Below are 19,402 nucleotides of genomic sequence, written 5' to 3' on the forward strand. Positions count from 1 at the left end.
AGGTGCAGGGTCAGCCAACCTGGGGAGGATCCAGAGCCCACTGGCTCCCCAGGTTCCCGTGGCTGGGCGGAGCAGTGCAGGTGCAGGGGGCTCCTGCCTGGGGCATGTGTGGGCAAGTGCACAGGCGGCCTGTGAGCAGGATGGGTGGCAGCTGTGCTCCCACCTGAGGAGGCCACTGCGCAGGAGCTGGTGCTCCATCTAGGAAGCAGGGCTCCATGTAGGAGGAGTTGAGCTCTATCTGGAGGAGGTGCTCCATCTGGGAAAGGGTGCTCCATCTGGGGGGAGGAGCTCCATCTGGGAGGAGGAGCTCCATCTGGGGGGAGGAGCTCCATCTGGGGGAGGAGCTCCATCTGGGGGAGGAGCTCCATCTGGGAGGAGGAGCTCCATCGGGGGGAGGAGCTCCATCTGGAGGAGGTGCTCCATCTGGGAGGAGGTGCTCTTTCTGGGAGGAGGAGCTCTGTCTGGGGGGAGGTGCTCTGTCTGGGGGAGGAGCTCCGTCTGGGGGGAGGTGCTCCGTCTGGGGGAAGGTGCTCTGTCTGGGGAGAGGAGCTTCCTCTGAGAGGGCGAGCTCCATCTAGGAGCCAGTGCTGTGGTTCTCAGGCTTCTACCTAACGTCTGGGGAGGGCCCTGGGGCTCCGCTGGGCTCGAGGCCTGGGCATCTTCTCCTCCCTGGCTGACTGCGAGGACCTTGGCGGCAGTGTGGGGGAGGAAGCTGCCCTGAGTGCGGCTCTGACCCCTAGTTCTGGGCGCCCAGACCCTGCAGCAGTCCTCAGGTGGGGGCTCAGGAGGCAGGGTGCGGCGCTCCCAAGGAAACCCAGTCTGCCTCCGACACGCCACCCAGGAGGTGGAGTGGTGCCCCCCTTTCCTGGTCAGTGGTAAGTCCTGTGCAGTCAGGCGCCTGCTGGGGAGGACAGGGATCCTGGAGGCCAGATGAGATGAGGACCCATCCTGAAGGAAAGAGGAGGAGAGAGCACTGTGAGGCTGTGCTGGGCCAGGGCAGACCCCAGGGCAGACCCCAGGGCCTACTGAAAAGCCAGGTGCCACCCAGCATCCCCACCTGCAGTCAGTGAGAGGCCACTGTTGGGCTCAGCCTGAGCCGGCCCCGGGCCTCCCAGCGGGCCTCCCTAGTTAAAGGCGTGAGTTTAGATCTTACTCCTTGAGATGCTGGGACCTTCCTCCTGGGGGTCTCATGGGAAAGCGTTCACTGCGGTGCTGACATGGGCGAGCCCAGGGCCTGGCACCTGCCGGCCAGCGCTTTCCCCAGCCCTGTGTCTTCACTGCTGCAGGGAGTCGCCCTGGCTCGCCAGGCCCCATTGGGCTTGGGCTGTTCAGTGCTGTGGCACTCCTGCCCACTGTGCTGCCCAGCTGGTCACTGACCAGAGGACCTGTCTCCTGTGCACAAAGCAGTGCTGGCTCTAGGTTCCCTCGCCACCTGTGTTCTCGGGTGCTGGCGCTAGGTTCCCTTACCCCCTTGTTCTCGGGTGCTGGCTGAATCCCCTTGTCAGGAAAGCCACACCCCTGCCAGCGTGGGTGCCCAGGCCCCAGGTCACGTCTGACTCTGCCATCTGTTACTCGTGGGCGACCGTCACTGTGGCCTTCGTGGGGACCATCCTGCCTGGGCAGTGGGTGCTGTGGGTCTCTCCGCTGTCCTCAGCCACTGTTGTGGTCTGAGGCGCCGTGAGCTCTGCAGGCCTGTGGCCTGAGCAGCATGGTGTCTGTTGTAGGGAGGGCCTCTTCCTGGGGCTCAGTGGCCTTCAGAGCCTCTGATGTCCAGCAGTGAAGCCCAATGTGCACCTGAGCTGGCCCCAGTGGTGGCGGCCCTGGTGAGTACAGGTGAGGCCTGAGAGGCCACCTGCCCCGCAGGCCTCCGTCCATCAGCAGCTGTGGTGTCCGGGCACGCTCGGTCAGAGCCCCGTCTCGAGATGGTGGTCCAAATCCGAAATGGCCCCCACGTGCTTTCTGGATGGCACTGTGCAGTCTGACCATCCAGCCTGTCACACTCGTGCACTTAGAAAGTTCCGGACGGTCCTAGAGGAAGGGCTGCTCCTCGGGCTCCTCCAGCAGGGAGAGCAGGCCTGGGTGGGTGCAGGCGAGCCTCCCACCCGGGCATGGCTCTGTTGGTCACCCTGTCTCCTCCTCATCTAGAGATCTCCTTCCGCGTGTGGCAGTGTGGTGGCAGCCTGGAGATCATCCCCTGCAGCCGCGTGGGACATGTGTTCCGGAAGCAGCACCCCTACACGTTCCCGGGAGGCAGTGGCACCGTCTTTGCCCGGTAAGTACTGGGAGACCAAGGCTGAGGGGGCCGGACACTACTGACCACTCTGCAGATGGGCATGGCCCCGGGGCCCCGGCTCCGTGGTCTTCAGGTGCCATGATTCTGGGGACCTCTCGGGCCCGCCTGAGAGACCCGCGCAGAGCCTTGTCCTCGCAGCGCCAGGTCCTTGGCTTCTGTGGTGGCACTAAACCGGCACTTCCCATCTGAGTGCGCAGCAGGGCAGGGCTGGCGAGAGCGCCTCCCTGCTACCCGGAACACGGTAGGTCCCAGAGGGGAGTCCGGGCGGACGGGCGCCGACAGAGCCACAAGGCTCCTGCTGTGGCTCCTGGGCGTCCATCAGGTGGGCTGAGAGGGCAGCTTTGCTTTTAGGAACGGAAGGACTTAGTCTCCTAAGAACGCGAGCGACTTGAACAGCCTTGGAGCACCGGGGCTGGCAGGGCCAGGCACCCCACACCTGATCCCGTCATCCTCCTGATGGGGATGCTCAGCTGCCAGAGGGGCCGCCACTCAGGCCCACCAGGCAAGGCCGTGTGGCAGGGCCCCGTCCTACCAGGAGAGCCACTGGCTTGTGACCCGGTGGCCCCAGCACTGGAGCACGTGCTACATCAATGGCACCCTTGCGGGGAAGTGGGGACACCCGGTCTTCCCGCCCACCAGCCCCTCTGTGGCTCTCACTGCTGGGGCCTTCACGGGCCTGCCTCTGCTGCACCCTCCTCCCTTCACACACAGCCCTGTGCACCCGCCCGCAGCTCCTGCCCGCTGGAGGTATGCGGTCTCCTGGGTCTCAGTCCTGGTGGTCTGCTGGGTGGAAGGACCAGGCTGAGGGCCTTCTCGGCCTGTGTCCCTGGGGGTGGCCCATTGTCCCTGCACTCAGAACAGATGACACAAGTGCACTCTACAGGAGGATGGAGGCCTCGCACAGGGATTGTGACTGTGGTCACAGGCTCACCACAGGGGCCTTTCTGAAGAGCAGGGCATTACCCTAAAGGGCCACTGTAGCCTCCCTGCTGAGCTTGTTCTGGAAGAGCAGGAACCTGTCCACGGTGGCTAAGGAAGGTTGCCTGTCCCTGAGGCCTCTGTGGAAGAGGCCAGGGTGTGGGGGCCAGTGGGGGGCTATGCCACCCCCGGGAGTGGACGTGCTGCCGGGCTGTCCACGGTGGCCTTGGCAGAGCACACCTCCCAGAGCGACTTTCCCAGGGCTGTCTCCGCGGTGGGCCCAGCGTGCAGCTTCTCCTCCCAGGGAACCTGGGAGCCTGAGCAGCCAGCAGACCCCTGGCTTGCATCTCCTGTGTCAGCCCTCCCAGCCCGTGCCGGGCCCTGCAGGGCGGTGGCTGCTCCGGGGTCTTGCTGCTCTGTCCTTGGTGCAGCACGCCCTTCCGTAAGACAGTGCCTGCTCTGGTTCCAGCGCTGCCTGAGCTCTTGGCTCCACGTGCTGCAAGGCCAGAAGGCAGCTCCGTGGGCCTGGCCAGCTGCGGTTGCCACACACCAGTGGCACTCTCAGCCCCTCGCCTGGCGGACAGGCGAGCGGTGGGGTGCCGGGAGACCACCCTCAGGGGGCTCTTTTGTCTCTAGGAACACGCGCCGGGCCGCGGAGGTCTGGATGGATGAGTACAAGAACTTCTACTACGCAGCAGTGCCTTCCGCCAGGAATGTTCCTTATGGCAAGTGAGTGTCCTTCCTCCTCCTCGTGTGGCTGGGGGTCCTGTCCACAGGAGCCTCTGCTTAAGGCCCGCAGGCCTGGTGGGGGCAGGTGGGGTTGCAGTCCAGAGCCCAGCAGCCACACTCTCCTGCGGTGTGTGTTGTGTGCAGACCCCTCTCCATTCTTACAGTGTGTGAAGGAGTCTTGTTTCTCTCTTCTCCAGCATTCAGAGCAGACTAGAGCTCAGGAGGAAACTGAGCTGCAGACCCTTCAAGTGGTACCTTGAAAACGTCTACCCAGAGCTGAGGTAAGTGCCCAGGGACCTGCAGTTGAGGTCTTAGCAGCAAAGGTGCTCAGAGAGGCTGTGTGGAGGTGGCAGACACTGCAGGCCAGAGATCGGGGTGGGGACTCCTTGCCCCAGCTGCCCCCCCTCTACAAATGAGCTGCCGTGGCCTCTCACTCTCTCCTGCATGGTTGTCCCCCCTCTGCATAGCCCTGGAGCAGCCCCATCACCTCATTCTGGGAGGTTGCCCGTGGGTAACAGACGGGTAAGTGATGCAGAGGGACCTGTGTCTTCAGGGGCCACTGGCCTGTACCGTGCCTGCTGGCCCCTTCCTCTTGTGGCTTCTCTCGCCCTCGACCCTGCTGACTGGAGGGGTGAAGCGAAGCCAGCTAGCAAGTGACGGCCTCACAGTGATGCAGAGCAGGGCCCTGCTCCCTCTTGCTGGCAGTCACTCCGTGTGCCCCGCATCCTGCCAGAGGGCCAGTGATGGCAGAGTACTCTTCCGAGCTGTTTCCACATCTGGCCTCTGTGCTGTGATGAGCTCCAGAAATGAGTGTCTCTTCCAGGTTTCAGGAGCCACTGGACTTGAGGGTGAAGGGCTCAGACAGGTTGTGGCACTGTGGACTCACCTGTCTTCCTGGTCCCAGACCACAGCCCACAGGTCCCTGGCACAGGGGCGGGAGCACTGGCGCCACCCCTGTGTGACTGGGACGGCTTCTCCAGAGCCTCCTGCTGTAGGAGAGGGAGCTTCTGCTCTGCATTAGGTGGCACTGGCACTGGCGGGTGGAGGAGGGCGAGGCCTGGGCCCCACCAAGGACCACTCTCGCTGAGCTCACAGGCCGTGCCAGCGGGGCCCCCAGACCCATCTCTCACGTCACCAAGGGGCTTCACAGCAGGGAGTTTTGCCCACAGTGACACCCGCTGCCTTTACTGTCCTGGTGGCCTGTGATGTGTGGGTCACGTGAGATGCTGTATATCGCTAGGGTCACATGGCTCAGGGCACACGGGCCCTGTGCGCTCTGCAGACCACGTCTCAGGCGTCAGATGCCTTATCAGCTGGTGAGCCTGCTTCCTCTCCCTGCAGGCCAGGGAGGCAGCAGCGCCCTGCTGGGGTGCTCTCTGACATTGCCGCCACTTACTGCTTCCTATGGGCAGGCACTGGGCTGAGGCTTTGAGTGAGCTCTGCGTGCCACGCTGGTTCTAGACAGGGTGGTGAGCTGAGGCTTGGAGAGCATGCTCTTCATCCGACAGCCCCACAGCCAGTGCATGCAGTGAGTCTGGGGTCCAGTCGCATTCCAGAGCTGCCCTGCCATGCTGTGGGGGCTGGTCTCTGGCAGGTCCCAGCACAGGTCCCAGCCTCTGGAAGGTCCAAGCAGCTGACTGGTTGTGTGGCATTCAGCAGGCCAACCTGAGTGTCAGGAGAACTTCCCAGTACAGAAGGAAAAAGAAAGCTTCTCCTGCTCACCACCTGATGGCGTTAGGAGCCCAGCCAAGCCTGGTCATGTGGGAAGGAGGACCTGGCCAGTGGCCTCATTCCTCTTCCTGCTGCTATGCCAAGGCCACTGGTGGTCCTGCAGGACTGAGCAGGTTCTCATGTTGCAATTTCAGGGTTCCAGACCACCAGGACATAGCTTTTGGGGCCTTGCAGCAGGGAACCAACTGCCTTGACACCTTGGGACATTTTGCTGATGGTGTTGTTGGAATTTATGAATGTCACAATGCTGGAGGAAACCAGGTAGGTGGGGGAGCTTGGCTGGTTGCAGGCCTGGCTGCTGCCTCCCTGTGTGGGTGCCCCTGTTCTGCAGGGCACAGCCTCTGTGGCCACGGATCAGGGTTAGGTGGCTGCCGCAGGCCTTGGAGGACCTCCAGGTGCCTCCACATGTGCAGCCGTGGCTACTCCCACTGCTGTCCACTAGGAGTTGTAGTGTAAGATGCAGACACGAATCACCACCTGCTTGGGTTTGAGGCCGTCATACCTTCCCTTGGCAGCACGGAACCCACTGCCTCTCCCCGCCATTGCAAAGCAGAGATGGCTGGGCCCAGCGCCTCCCAGGGCACCGGCTCTGGCTCTGCGGCTGGAGCGGTGTGTGTACCCTTACCTCCTGGACTGCCCACCTGGCTCCACGCTGCCTGAGCACCAAAGAGGGCAGTCAGCTTGTTGCACGGGCGTGGCGTGTCCATCTCAGACCCTCAGGCTCTCCTCAGATGCGTGCTCAGAGGGTTGGTGGGGCTTTGTGTGTCCCCCGTTTTCTGTCCTCACTTGGGCTTCAGTCTCGGAGGCCACTTGACATGGACTGGACATCCTAAAAAGGGTGGGTGCGGCACAGGGGGCTCTGCTGGGTCAGGGCAGGCCCCGTCAACCTGGGCTGGCCAGCCTCGCCCTGGCACACGCAGGCCGCTCCCAGGCCTCGGGCCCTGAGGGTGCTCCGGGGCCAGCTTCAGGCTTCGGGCCTGGCTGCGTCCCTCAGTTTCAGGTTCCAGCCCTGTGCAGGAGTCTCCGGTTCTTCTAGTGTCTGGAGGGCCTGGAAGGAGGCCCTCCTGGAGGGAGGACGGGTGGGGGAGGGGAGGAGCAGTCCTGTTCTTGGGCAGGGCGGAGGAAGGCGCCCCACTCACGCCGCACCTGGTGGCTCTGCAGCCCTGGTGCTGATGTGCGGCTCCAGGCTGGTGCCGCCTGCAGAGTCTCTTGTGGCTGGCGAAGCTGGGCCCAGCATGGCTTTGTCGCCATGACAGCCCTGCTCCCTCCCTGCTAATCATGAGCGTTTCTTCCCCTACTTGGGCCTCGGTGTTGATGGGGCGGAAGCAACGCAGGTGTTGGTGTTTCCATGAGGCACAGTGAGCATGTGGAACACCCTCGGGAAAGCCAGCACTCACGCCGGGAGCCGGCAGTCGAGTCGGAGAGGCCTGGCCTCCAGATGTGGTAGCACAGCAGTCGCTCAGATCTTTCCAGCCTGCAGCTGGTGAGGCTCCCCCGTGGCCTGTGGCTTCCCGAGGCTGAGCTGCCCAGCTGATGAAGGGCCGGTCCTTGGCATCTCGGAGGCCCTCTGGGAGGCGGTACATGACGGGGCTCCCCAGTCGGCGTCCCCCGGGCAGCAGGCTTGAGGCCTTTCTTGTCCTGTGTTGCCTACAACTACCCTCACGTGCCCCGGGGAGCAAGGCCAGGTCCTCGGCTCCCAGGCCCGCAGGGCATGGCTCCCTGGGCAGCAGCCTCCCTCCTTCCCAGTCCCTCACCAGCACAGAGCCGTCACCAGGCATTTCTGATTGTGAATGCTCCCCTCGGCCCAAAGCCTCTGGCTTGGGCAGTACGCTGCGGTCTCTCTGCCAACGCATGGGACCCACTGGTGACTGGCTGGGCGGCACCTGTCCCTGGTCAGAGCACTTGGAGCCTCAGGTCCTGGTTGGTGGTAAATTTGTGGCACGGCAGGAGGACCTGCCGCAGACACACACTGGGGCAGCTCCACTAGGACCTGCATGGGCACGTGCAGGGGCAGCACCAGGACCCAGCACACGACCACCCCACGCTGCCTGCTCCATGGGCCATCTGCCTGTCAGCCCTGTCCGTGGTCCCTATGCTGGGCCTGGAATGTCCTTGGTCTGTATTGACACCGTGGCCACTGCCAGCCACCTGCGGATGCAGACTTCACACGCGGTTCGGGGAAGTACATTCTTATTTATCTTACTGGACTGAAATCCAGGTGCAGTGCTGGGGCCTGGAAGCCTGAGGGGCACTGCCACCGCCCAGGTGCCCCCCTTGTAGAGCCACTGCCACGAGCTGTCTCTGAACCGACGGGCAGAGTGCCACATGCAGGAGGAGGGAGAGGCAGAGGGGCTTCCCCGGGGGAGGTACAGCAGGCGTTGAGCCTCAGCAGCACACAGGAAATGGGGACTTGTGTGTGCTTTTCAAGAGTGGCCGCTCAGAAGGCACTTCCTAAACGTTCTGACTGTCCAGGGGCAGCCGCACGGAGGTGCCAGTGCAGTGCACACCAGGTTGGCTTGCTGGAGCCATTGGGACCTTGTGGAGGACGAGGGCTCTGCACTGGCTGGCTGTAAACCTGAGCCCCCAGGTGCCTGCTGGCAGGAGTCTGGGCCCGGCAGGCCCTGGTCACTCCTGGAGGTTGAGGCACGGGAACCGCCATGAGTGCCTCCAGGGCTGTCAGCAGACTCCAGGGCTTTTTGGAGCCCACAGGGCCGTTTGGGAAGTTTCTACAGAAAAACGTGGCATAGGCTCCATTTCCAAATCTGTTGGACCTAGAGCTGGGTTTTCATGGAATTCCTGACAGCAAAACTGAAGAAACGCTAATCAGAAGCAGACAGGATGGAGGCCCAGGGATGCAGGCCACTGGCCCGGTCTCACACCCTGCAGAGGCCCAGGTGTCCACCTTCCCTGGCTGCTCCCCGCCAGCCTTCCCCAGGGGACAGGGGAGAGGGCACCGGTGTGAGCCTCCTGTGGTCCTGGCTGTGCCCCGGTCCTCCTGACAGCATGCTGCGCCTTGTCCATATTCCCCCCGCAGGAGCCCTCTGGCACTGCCAGAGCTGTGTCCTGTGGGTGCAGGGGACGTGGGGCCATCCTGTGGGTGTGGGGACTGAGTGCAGGGAGGAGGTTGCGGCGGCAGCTTCTGGGCTCATGTAGGAGCCGCCAGAGGCCTCGCCACTCTGATCCCAGAGGATCCCCTCCACTAGATCAAGCCCCAGTGACTTGCGAAGGTCCACCTCCCACCCAGCGTGGCCCTGCCTGGGTGACGTACCGCTCCTAGTGGCGGGTCCCTCGGCCATCCCAGCCTTGACTGGTGGGGAGCGTTCTAAAGCACAGGCAAGGCCGTTCAGATGCCCCAGGCTCTGTTCCTGGTCTATAAATGGGAAGAGTAACAGCCCACGGGACTTTGGTGCGGAGGGCGCACCGCTGGGGCACCAGGTGCACCTGGAGGTGGCAGCAGGTCAGTCCTGTGCACATGCAATGCACAGACCATTGTCAGTGTCCAAGGACTCCGCGAGCTGCGGTGGCTCTGGGTGGCCTCCGTCGTGAGGTCTGAATCTGCCATTTCCTCCTTCGGGCGGTCTCCCAGCTGTCTCCAGACCAACCCTGTGGGCAGCGTGTGGGCGGGACCCTGGGCGAGCACTCGTCAGACCCAGGCCCGAGTGTGCAGCAGTGTCCACAGGCACCCTGGCTAATGCTGTCAGCTGTGGCCACCGGGTGCCCGAGCAATGTTCACCCAGCTGCAGGCCGAACACAGCACTGCCCAGCCGCGGACTGGCCTCGGCCTCCCAGCATGTGCTGGGTCCAGCTGGTCTCGCTGGGACACCCGCCTCTGACTTGGCCTTGTGTTCCAGGAGTGGGCCTTGACTAAGGAGAAGTCGGTGAAGCACATGGACCTCTGCCTCACCGTGGTGGACCGGGCGCCGGGCTCGCTCATCAAGCTGCAGGGCTGCCGGGAGAACGACAGCAGACAGGTGGGCTCTGGGCCCCGTGCGCCCCCCAGCTCTGTGGTTGGGTGGCACGTGTGCGCGCAGGTGACTGCCACCACATGACGTCACCCGGCTCTGGAGCTCGGAGCCGTGACCTGGCACGGCGCTTTAAGACTCGTCCTTCCTGTTGAAAGGCGCACCATGCCTGGTGGCTCACGTGCACACAGGGACCGGACGTGGGTCCACACTGGGCCGTGGATGAGAGCCAGGAGGGCATCTGCTCATAGTGGCCACGGCCAACCACACTTCTGGTGTGGCTGGCTCTCCTGGGCTGGCTGGCGGGGACTGGCGGGACCAGCATCCTTGGGGCCTGTGACGGGGGCAGCAAGCGACACTGGGTGCTGCTGCCGGGCTCAATGCTCGTGTCTGGGCGGGGCAGTGCCCCTCACTGTGGCTCCTCGGGGCATGGCCACCACGTCCCTGTGCGGTGCACCTCGGGACCTGGGCTTGTCTGATGTGCTCCCTGGTGGAAGCCTGGGAAGCCTGGGTGAGGGTCGGTGGCCAACAGATACGTGGCCTGGAGGACCGTCCAGCGTGTGCCTGTGGGCTGCTGCCCCTCCTCCGAGTCCCTCTGCAGAGCGAGGTGAGGTGCAGAGAAAGGGGCACAGGCCAGCTGGGCCGAGGCCAGGGGTCGGCGCCCCAGCACCACCTGGGGGACGGGGCCAGGACAGGTCCCTGCTGCACTCCCGGTATCGGCAGGTGCTCGCAGGTCTTCTCTCGGCCCAGACCCCGGTCCTGGCAGCGGGCCGTCCTCGGGGCTCAGCCTTGTGCCAGGCTGCCTGTCAATGCTGTTCAGGACCGCACGGCACCTGGAGCAGGGGAGTGGCTGTGGAGCGAGAGCAGGCCACCGTTGCCACCCAGCCACAGCACTCGGCCAGGCTGCAGTGGGGACGGTCCCCGAGCAGGCCACAGTGCGTTTCCGCTGGAGCTGGGGACAGGGACGTCTGATGTAAAGTGTGTTGCGCAAGGCCTAGGGCAGCCCCTTAGTAGAAGGTGCTGGGCGCCCTCTCCAGCCCTGGGCCAGCCGTACCTGACGCCCTCGAAGGCTCTGGGCCCTCTGCCTGCCCTGAGGCGAGTGGGGTCTGAGGTGCAGCCGAGCCCTGCCGTGGGGAAGAGGCGGCCCCGGCCACCATAGCCAGCAGATGGGCATAGACCACTGGTGGACCGGCCACCTCCTGGGGCAGAACCAGTGTCTGCTGCTTGCTTAAGGAGCGGCTCCCCCAGGACCCCACGCCAGTGCCGGGTCCACAACCTCCTGCGTTCCCGTGTGTGCACCACAGAGGGGAGTGGAGGCCGAGTCAGGACTATAGACCACACACAGGAGCAGCCCGGGGGCAGAGCGTGAGGGGCAGAGGAGCCCGGGAGGGCTGGGGTGCCCGGCGTGAGGGGCAGAGGTGCCCCGGAGGGCTGGGGTGCCCGGCGTGAGGGGCAGAGGTGCCCGAGAGGGCTGTGGTGCCCGGCCTGAGGGGCAGAGGTGCCCGAGAGGGCTGTGGTGCCCGGCCTGAGGGGCAGAGGTGCCCGGGAGGGCTGTGGTGCCCGGTGTGAGGGGCAGAGGTGCCTGAGAGGGATGGGGTGCCCGGCCTGAGGGGCAGAGGAGCCCGGAGGGCTGTGGTGCCCGGCGTGAGGGGCAGAGGAGCCCGGGAGGGCTGGGGTGCCCGGCATGAGGGGCAGAGGTGCCCGGGAGGGCTGGGGTGTCCGGCCTGAGGGGCAGAGGTGCCCGGAGGGCTGGGGTGCCCGGCGTGAGGGGCAGAGGAGCCCGGAGGGCTGGGGTGCCCGGCGTGAGGGGCAGAGGTGCCTGGGAGGGCTGTGGTGCCCGGCGTGAGGGGCAGAGGAGCCCGGAGGGCTGGGGTGCCCGGCGTGAGGGGCAGAGGTGCCCGGAGGGCTGGGGTGCCCGGCCTGAGGGGCAGAGGTGCCCGAGAGGGCTGTGGTGCCCGGCCTGAGGGGCAGAGGTGCCCGGGAGGGCTGGGGTGCCCGGCATGAGGGGCAGAGGTGCCCGGGAGGGCTGGGGTGTCCGGCCTGAGGGGCAGAGGTGCCCGAGAGGGCTGGGGTGCCCGGCGTGAGGGGCAGAGGTGCCCGGGAGGGCTGGGGTGCCCGGCGTGAGGGGCAGAGGAGCCCGGAGGGCTGTGGTGCCCGGCGTGAGGGGCAGAGGTGCCCGGGAGGGCTGGGGTGCCCGGCCTGAGGGGCAGAGGTGCCCGGGAGGGCTGTGGTGCCTGGCGTGAGGGGCAGAGGTGCCCGAGAGGGATGGGGTGCCCGGCCTGAGGGGCAGAGGAGCCCGGAGGGCTGTGGTGCCCGGCGTGAGGGGCAGAGAGCCCGGGAGGGCTGGGGTGCCCGGCGTGAGAGGCAGAGGAGCCCGGAGGGCTGTGGTGCCCAGCGTGAGGGGCAGAGGTGCCCGGGAGGGCTGGGGTGCCCGGCCTGAGGGGCAGAGGTGCCCGGGAGGGCTGTGGTGCCCGGCGTGAGGGGCAGAGGTGCCCGGGAGGGATGGGGTGCCCGGCCTGAGGGGCAGAGGAGCCCGGAGGGCTGTGGTGCCCGGCGTGAGGGGCAGAGAGCCCGGGAGGGCTGGGGTGCCCGGCGTGAGGGGCAGAGGAGCCCGGAGGGCTGTGGTGCCCAGCGTGAGGGGCAGAGGTGCCCGGGAGGGCTGGGGTGCCCGGTGTGAGGGGCAGACGAGCCCGGAGGGCTGGGGTGCCCAGCGTGAGGGGTAGAGGAGCCCGGAGGGCTGGGGTGCCCAGCGTGAGGGGCAGAGGAGCCCGGAGGGCTGGGGTGCCCAGCCTGAGGGGCAGAGGTGCCCGGGAGGGCTGTGGTGCCCGGCGTGAGAGGCAGAGGTGCCCGAGAGGGCTGTGGTGCCCGGCGTGAGGGGCAGAGGAGCCCGGAGGGCTGGGGTGCCCGGCCTGAGGGGCAGAGGAGCCCGGAGGGCTGGGGTGCCCGGCGTGAGGGGCAGAGGAGCCCGGGAGGGCTGGGGTGCCTGGCCTGAGGGGTGGTCAGGCCTGGCCTCTGCTGAGGGAAGAGCCCTGGGAGGGAGGCGCCGTGGCCCGTGTGGTGCTCATGGGCTGTTCTGGCTCTGGCTCAGCTGCGGGGCCAGGCCAGTCCACAGGTCCCGCAGACTCTCAGGGACCCTGCTCTCTGCTGTGGGGTCTGGGTGAGCGTGAGCTCAGTTGCACCCTGTGCCCCAGGCCCACCCAGAGCTTCCCCGAGGGTGGAGTAGGCACAGGGAGGGAGCAGCCCCGGCACCAGCCCCTCCTCACCGCATCTGCCCCCTGCCTAACCCAGCCTCAAGCAGGGGCTCCACAGCCAGGTGCCTGTGGCCTCCTGGACCCTGGCCATCCCTGTGTGCAGTGCTGGGTGGGTGCTGGGGCCTCAGGCAGGTGGGGGAGGCCGAGGGGAGGACAGGGCCACGCCCAGGCTGCGGGTTGCGGAGGCAGGGTCCCCGCATCCCTCAGGGGCACTGGCCCGTGGCCCGTGGCTGCTGCGGCTGGCTCACTGGTGCCGTCTCCTCTCTTGCAGCGGTGGGAGCAGATCGAGGGCAACTCCAAGCTGAGGCATGTGGGCAGCAACCTGTGCCTGGACAGTCGCACGGCCAAGAGCGGGGGTCTGAGCGTGGAGGTGTGTGGGCCGGCCCTGTCGCAGCAGTGGAAGTTCTCGCTCAACCTGCAGCCATAGCTGTGCCCATGCCCCACTGCGCACCGTCGGGCTGGCCGTCACCTTATCGATCATGTTTCCTAAACTTTCCACGAAACTATATACCTCAGTATTCCATCACGGTCTGAAAGCCAGAGGACCCAGAGGCGCGGGCCGTGCCCGTGTGGCAGCAGGGAGGAGAGCCGTGCCCGCCGGGCGCACCCGCCCCTCCGCCTTCACTTCTCACATGCTGGGCAGCTGAGGACGGGCCGTGTTGAGGCCGGGAGGAGTACTGGAGCGCGTAGAGGAGGAGGGGCAGGGCCCGGCTTGGGAGGACTCTGCACCTGCCCCTGGTCCCACTGGCCCTGCTGTCCCCATGGTGACCGGGTGGCAGGCTCACCCTCCTCACTGACGGCTTGCTGTGTCTGAACTCACTTCCCCGTGGGACGTTAAATACAACATATGCGAGAAAGCTGCGGCCAGTTCCCTGTGGTCTCCTAGGTCGCCATCTTGTCACCCGTGGGAGGGCCGCTCTGCTGGAAGGCCAGGTGGCCACCTTTGTCCCCTGGAACTTCATTGGCCTATAGGTGCTCTGGTGGCCAGCGGGGCCCCCAGGGCCCCTCTGGTGGCCTCCAGCTTGGGACTCGCTGCGTGTTGGGAATCTGCTTTTCATCTGTCGGTGTCTGTGAACCTGGACAGGTTGCTTATTTTGGCAAGTATGTTTTGGGTTTTTTTAATTAAACTTTTTTTCTCTGAGGGGAGAAACAGTCCAGCTCCACATCTCCCAGTGTGAGCCAGCAGGACCCCGCCACCCGTGGCAGGCGGGTCAGAGACGCTGCACTGGGACACACACCAGCACTGGGCGCATGCTGACCCCAGACCTGGACACCAGGCCTTCAGGGCTCCCTGAGCTGCGCCCTCAACCTGCAGGTGGACCTGGAGCCCTGGCGTGCCAGCCGCACCCAGCGTCCCCTTGTTCCATGCAGCATGGCTGCCTCAGGCCCTTGGGTAGAGCTGGGTGGACACGAAACCAAGCAATGCCGCATATTTTGGAGACGTGGGTGGGAGGCAGGGGCCTGTGGTCCTGTGCAGTCTCCAAGGCCAGCACTGGAGTGGGATGGGAAAAAGCCTCTCACTCAGAATGCTGCCCAGAGCCCACTGCCTCACGAGCCCCCATTCTGAGAGCCCAGCCCCTGCTGACGTGGCCACTGCCTGCCCCCTGCCTTCCCACACAAGCACCCGGGTACCTGGCGCCTCTGACGTGCACATCAGGCCCCTTTGGGCCTCAGAGGCCAGGAGTCGAGGTGCTGGAGTCTGCCGGTGCTCCCATGCTGCTTGGAGAGGGAGTCCTGCTGGCCTCCACCTCAGGAGCCCACAGTGCGCACGCTGTGACCAGGCCCTCGTGAGGCCTGGCTGGGGGCTGTCTGCGGCTCTTTCCCCGCCAGGCAGACAGTGTCCACGTGCCAGATGACGTCCACACCTCTCCATCCTTCAGTGCAGGGCTGAGGAAAGCCGCTCCCAGTGCAGGTGTGAGGCTGCCAACAGACCCAGAGTGAGGGCCAGCACCAGCCTGTGCGGGCACTGCCCGCAGCACTGGGTTCTGTTCTTGCCCCTGCTGCCTGAGGACAGGCCTCAGACGTGGGGCAGATCGGGCCTGCTGGGCACGCCTGTACCCCTGCTGGGCTGGTCGCACGTGCACCGCGTGTGCTGTCTGGACCCCGGGCACCTCTGGCCGAGTCCTGGACAGCTGGGAGCAGAGGCGGCTAAGCGGGCCCTCCAGAGCAGCCTTGTTTACGCGACAGTGTGCCAAAGCGACTTCCTGTGTGTGCGGGCCTTCTCGGTCATCAGGCTGTCCACCCTCCCCGAGCCCTGGGGAGTGGCAGGGCAGCATCTCCCTGTGGTGATCCTGTGCCGGTGCAAGCTGAAGCGACGGTGTCTGTGAGTACGTTTTGCAAATTCAGAATATAGTTTGGTAATTTTTTTCCAGTTGATTTTTAAAAAGAACTGCTGTACAGAGCTTGTACTTTGTCCATTTTATAGATGGAAACCATCCTTGAGATTGTTTAACTTAAATAAAGAGAAGATACTTTATAGATACTGCTGTCTGGTGGCTATGCCGTCTGGTCTTGCCAGAGTGTGTGTGTGGGTGTGAGGGCCAGGCTGTGGCCATTACTGTCACTCTGTGGGGCACACCCAGCATTGGCTGCTGCTGCTGTCCAGGCCACCTGCTGGCGTGCTCAGGCCTGTGCTATGTGCCCATGGCGTGGACAGCCAGCTGGGGCCCTGCCGAGGGTCTTCAGGTGCCTTTACACTGCCCCTGCGTGAGCGCACCCCACAGGCTTGTTGGGGGAGCTGATGCTGGCCAGTCACCTAGTGACTGGCCCGAAGGGTGTGGGTGACATGGAGGAATGCTGGAGCGTGCCACACCCCTGCTCCATCGCTGAGACCTAAAGGTGGGCCCTGCTGCCGTCCGAGGGACAGAAGCCCCGCTGTTACTGGTGGTGTGCGCCGGGTCCCCCAGGGCTGTGTGTGCATTTCCTGCGTGGGCAGCGAGAGAGGTTGATCCACTCTTGTGATCAGAGACCAGGAGGCCTTGGGGCCCAGAGCCAAGCAGAGTGGACGGCAGTGCTGTGCTCAGTGGGCATCTGCTCCGGGGTGAGTTTGCCAGGCTGTGAAGACTCTGGAACTTGGTCATGTGGGGAGGTCATCCCAGGTGGGGTCCACCCTTGGGACACAGAGAAAGCCACTGATGGGACAGGCGAGGCACTGCAGGGGGCATTGGATGTGGCACTGCGGAGCTGGGAGGGGGCGGGTCTGGGTCTGTGCAGGGAGCAGGAGAAGGCTTTTGCTGGACCAAGGGCCAGAGCCACAAGCCTTTCGTGAAACTTCTAACCAAACTCAGCTATTTGATTTTGTAATATGACTTCACATTTCAGAAAATATTCAACCAGAAAAACAAAATCTCAGTGTCTCCTGTCCATGGACTTGCCTTAAAAAAAAAGTTTTTCCTGATAGTTATGTATGTCACAGCAAGGACACAGAGGTCCCCAAGGCACTGTCGAAGGTTGATCCCCAGCAGGTGGCACTGTTGGGAGGTGACCAGGGTCTCCAGGTGCTTTGTCACAGCGACACAAAGGTGTTACCCGGCTGCCTGCAGTCAACTGCCCACTCAGCGTCTGTCCAACTTTATTGTACGTGTCCTGCAAATCACCTGTGCCATGTTTCCCAAAGACCTTGTGTCCCTCGGGTCCAGAAGGAGAGAGGAATCTGCCACCTGAGCATCCAGGCCAGGGTGCCGGGGTTGGGGGCTGCACCTGGTCCTTGCCCACCCAGGAGAGCCCCGCAGGGGGCGGGTGTGGAGCCGACTTGACTGCAGTTATGGCCAGCTGTGTGCAGCGTGGTCACTGCAAGTCCCACTCAGAGTAAAGACGTTCCAGAAAGACACTGGCTTCCGGGAGGTCGTGTCAAGACCCTGGGGGTCTTCGTTGGCGATGCAGGGCACAGGCCAGGAATGGCGGACGTGGGCTCCCATGAGTTGGCCCTCAGAGCTGGAGCCTGTTGGAGCCTCTTGGTTCTGCAAGCCAAGAAGTCCCCAGCGGAGCTCAAGTGAGACGTCCGAACGACAGGACCCAGGGGCAGGAGGCCTGAACAGGCCCCACCGACCTGCGCCCCTCCACCCTGGCACGGGCAGGCGCTCCCAGACACGCGCAGCCCGCGTGCTCTCCCAGTGCTGATCACGCGCCTTGCGAGCACCTCAGGCCCAGCTCAGGTGCTCGGGAAGCCTCACCTCCCTTGGTCCCTGCCAGGGGCTGGGCTCTGTTGGCCAGGAGGACAGGGCAGGGTGGCCGCTCATCAAGCATGTGGACGGACTCTGGCGGTGCCGATGAGCAGCCAACAGTGTGCTCCCAGAGACACCAGCTGCGGAGCCCCCCACCTTCCGCCTTCCCCATGGCCTGCCCTCAGAGGCCACTCATGAACAGGGAGCTGCCCGGCATCAGGACGGAGCCCGACCCACAGGTGTGCTGCCGGCTGCCTCTTCCCGCTATGGTTTCCGAGGAACCCCGTGCTCAGAGGATGCCTTGAAGCGCCTGTAGTAATCCACATGCAAAAATGCCGGTGCTGGTGTCATCAAAGTTCCCAACTCATTGGCCCCGTTCGTGCTAGTGGGGACGCCAGGCGTCAGGGCCACTGTGGAGGGTCACCATTGCCCAGAAGTGTCTGGACCTGAGTTTGCTCCCCGTGGGTGAGCGTGGCTCCTTGGAGCTTCGGTGACGTGCCTGTTAGTTTTGGGTGTCACTGGGGGACAGTGTCTGAGATGCATCCAGAAGAGGCTGGCCTATTGGGTGTGGGCCAAGTGGGGTGGGTGGCCCTCAATATGGGCAGCACCCTCCAGGCCACAGGGACCCCGGGAGGCCCAAAAGACTGTTCCCCTCCTGGAGTGGAGGGCCATCTCCCTCCTGCCGTGAACACCAGAGCTCCAGGGCCTCGGATGCCAGGACTGCACACGCAGCGCAGCTCTCGGGCCTCTGGACAGAGCCGCAGCCAGCACCCCAGGCTCGGGGCAGCTGGGTCCTGCCCTGCTGTGTGTGTGCCGTCGGTTGGTCTCTGCCGAACCCCGCTTGACATGGAGGGTTTGTCCCCTGCTGTGATGTCAAACCGGGAGGGCCAGGACAGTGCTGGAAACAGGTGTCCTTTGGGCATGCCCAGGAGACTGCCCAGGGTCCAGCGATGCTGTGCTGGGCTCTGACCCTGACTCTGAGGTAGAAGAGGATCAGATCACCCTTGAGACTGGAGCAGGCACTTGATTGGCGTCCCTGAGAAGGAGCAGCTGGCGGGGCCCTGGGCAGGCTGGGCTGGGCCAAGGGGCTTCCGGGGGGCCCCTGCATCGAGCACCAGTGAGCCGTGAGGCCTGGGCTCTGGGCCCTAGGATGTGGCTGGCCACCTCCCCTCCATGCCGAGCTGCCTGGGAGGTGAAATGGGCAGATGAGCTGGGCCCCAGAATAAAGGCCAGGGCCTCTAGACGCACCCTGCACCCAGAGGGATGGGAGCATGCCTGCTGGAAGCAGGCCTTGTCCACAGAGCAAGCATCTCGGAGTCTTGGCCTGGACTCCAGCTCTGGACACGCAGGGCACACGTTGCCCGCTGCCTCCAAGCTCCACCTGGGCCTGCCTGGTCTGTGCAAGGCCTCTGAGGGGCTGTAGAGAGGGAAGGCCCTGGTCTCGGGCAGAACCACCAAATTAGGGCCCACCTCCAGGAGTGCCCCACGGGAGCAGGGAGGAACTCTGAAGGAAAGGGGCAGTGGAGGGACTCCCAGGGGAGGGTGGCATGGGAGGCTGCTGCTGCGACCTGTGGACAGAGGGAGCTTGGGCGCAGGTGCTGGTTCTGGAGATTTGGGACTTCAACAGATGCTGTGGGACTGAGACTGTGCTTGTGGGGCGGACGTGAATCTGGGGGCACTCTGGCAGGCCAGGGGCAGCTGCCCAGAGGTGCTTGTGCCAGGCCTGGAGTGCCCAGTGTTGTGGTCAGCACAGGGTCCCGGGACAGGCATCTGGAATGGGCCTGAAGACAGCCTCGGGAGCCCCTCTGCCCACGCTCGGCCTGGAGAACACTGCTACAGGTAGGCGACCTCTGAAGAAGCGGGCCTTCCTCTCGGAGACCAGGGTGCCATGGTTGCTGGAGGTCGTAGCAGACGTCTGACCCAGCCGGAGTTGTCGGGCACGGCACTTCCTGGGTCTGCCCTCCTCCATGTGCAGGAGAGGGTACTGGCATCCTCCATGGGCTTCCTTGAACCCCCGACACATAAATAGGTGACTTAAATGCTGTATTTTGGGAAGATCAATTGTGGGGTGGCCTGCACGCCCATCCTAGAGCTCAGCCAGGACCCATCCTGGACTCCCTGGCATCTCTGGGTGGAAGCAGAGGGTCCATGTGGGGAACGCTCATGTGGCAGACTGTTCCGCTGCCCTTGGAGGCCCAGTACCAGCAGGCGGATGTGGGGAGCTCTCTGGGGTCAGACCCAGCCCCTTGCCCTCCAGGCCGCCGCCTGCCACGTGGCCACGGATGCGGGCTGCTGGCAGCAGGGGCATCGTGAGGCGGGTGGTTTTCCAGGGGAGGGAAGGGCTGCCAGCCTGGC

At 64.7% G+C, this 19,402-nt stretch overlaps 2 protein-coding genes across 2 annotated transcripts in view; one reads left to right on the forward strand and one right to left on the reverse strand.

Moving 5' to 3' along the window:
• The window catches only part of GALNT2 (polypeptide N-acetylgalactosaminyltransferase 2), an 80,166-nt gene extending 64,804 nt beyond the window's left edge, over nucleotides 1-15,362 (forward strand). Inside the window, exons 11-16 of the mRNA XM_079107635.1 lie at nucleotides 2,146-2,272; nucleotides 3,848-3,940; nucleotides 4,138-4,221; nucleotides 5,806-5,932; nucleotides 9,523-9,642; nucleotides 13,156-15,362. Of these exons, the coding sequence (XP_078963761.1) occupies nucleotides 2,146-2,272; nucleotides 3,848-3,940; nucleotides 4,138-4,221; nucleotides 5,806-5,932; nucleotides 9,523-9,642; nucleotides 13,156-13,311 (707 nt within the window). The 3' untranslated portion in view covers nucleotides 13,312-15,362. The remainder of the gene's footprint in view (nucleotides 1-2,145; nucleotides 2,273-3,847; nucleotides 3,941-4,137; nucleotides 4,222-5,805; nucleotides 5,933-9,522; nucleotides 9,643-13,155) is intronic.
• PGBD5 (piggyBac transposable element derived 5) overlaps nucleotides 1-19,402 on the reverse strand; it is a 140,637-nt gene that overhangs the window by 65,655 nt on the left and 55,580 nt on the right. The window lies entirely within an intron of this gene.

The sequence above is a fragment of the Sciurus vulgaris genome (assembly GCF_902686455.1).
Source record: "Sciurus vulgaris genome assembly, chromosome: 12".
NCBI lineage: Eukaryota > Metazoa > Chordata > Mammalia > Rodentia > Sciuridae > Sciurus > Sciurus vulgaris.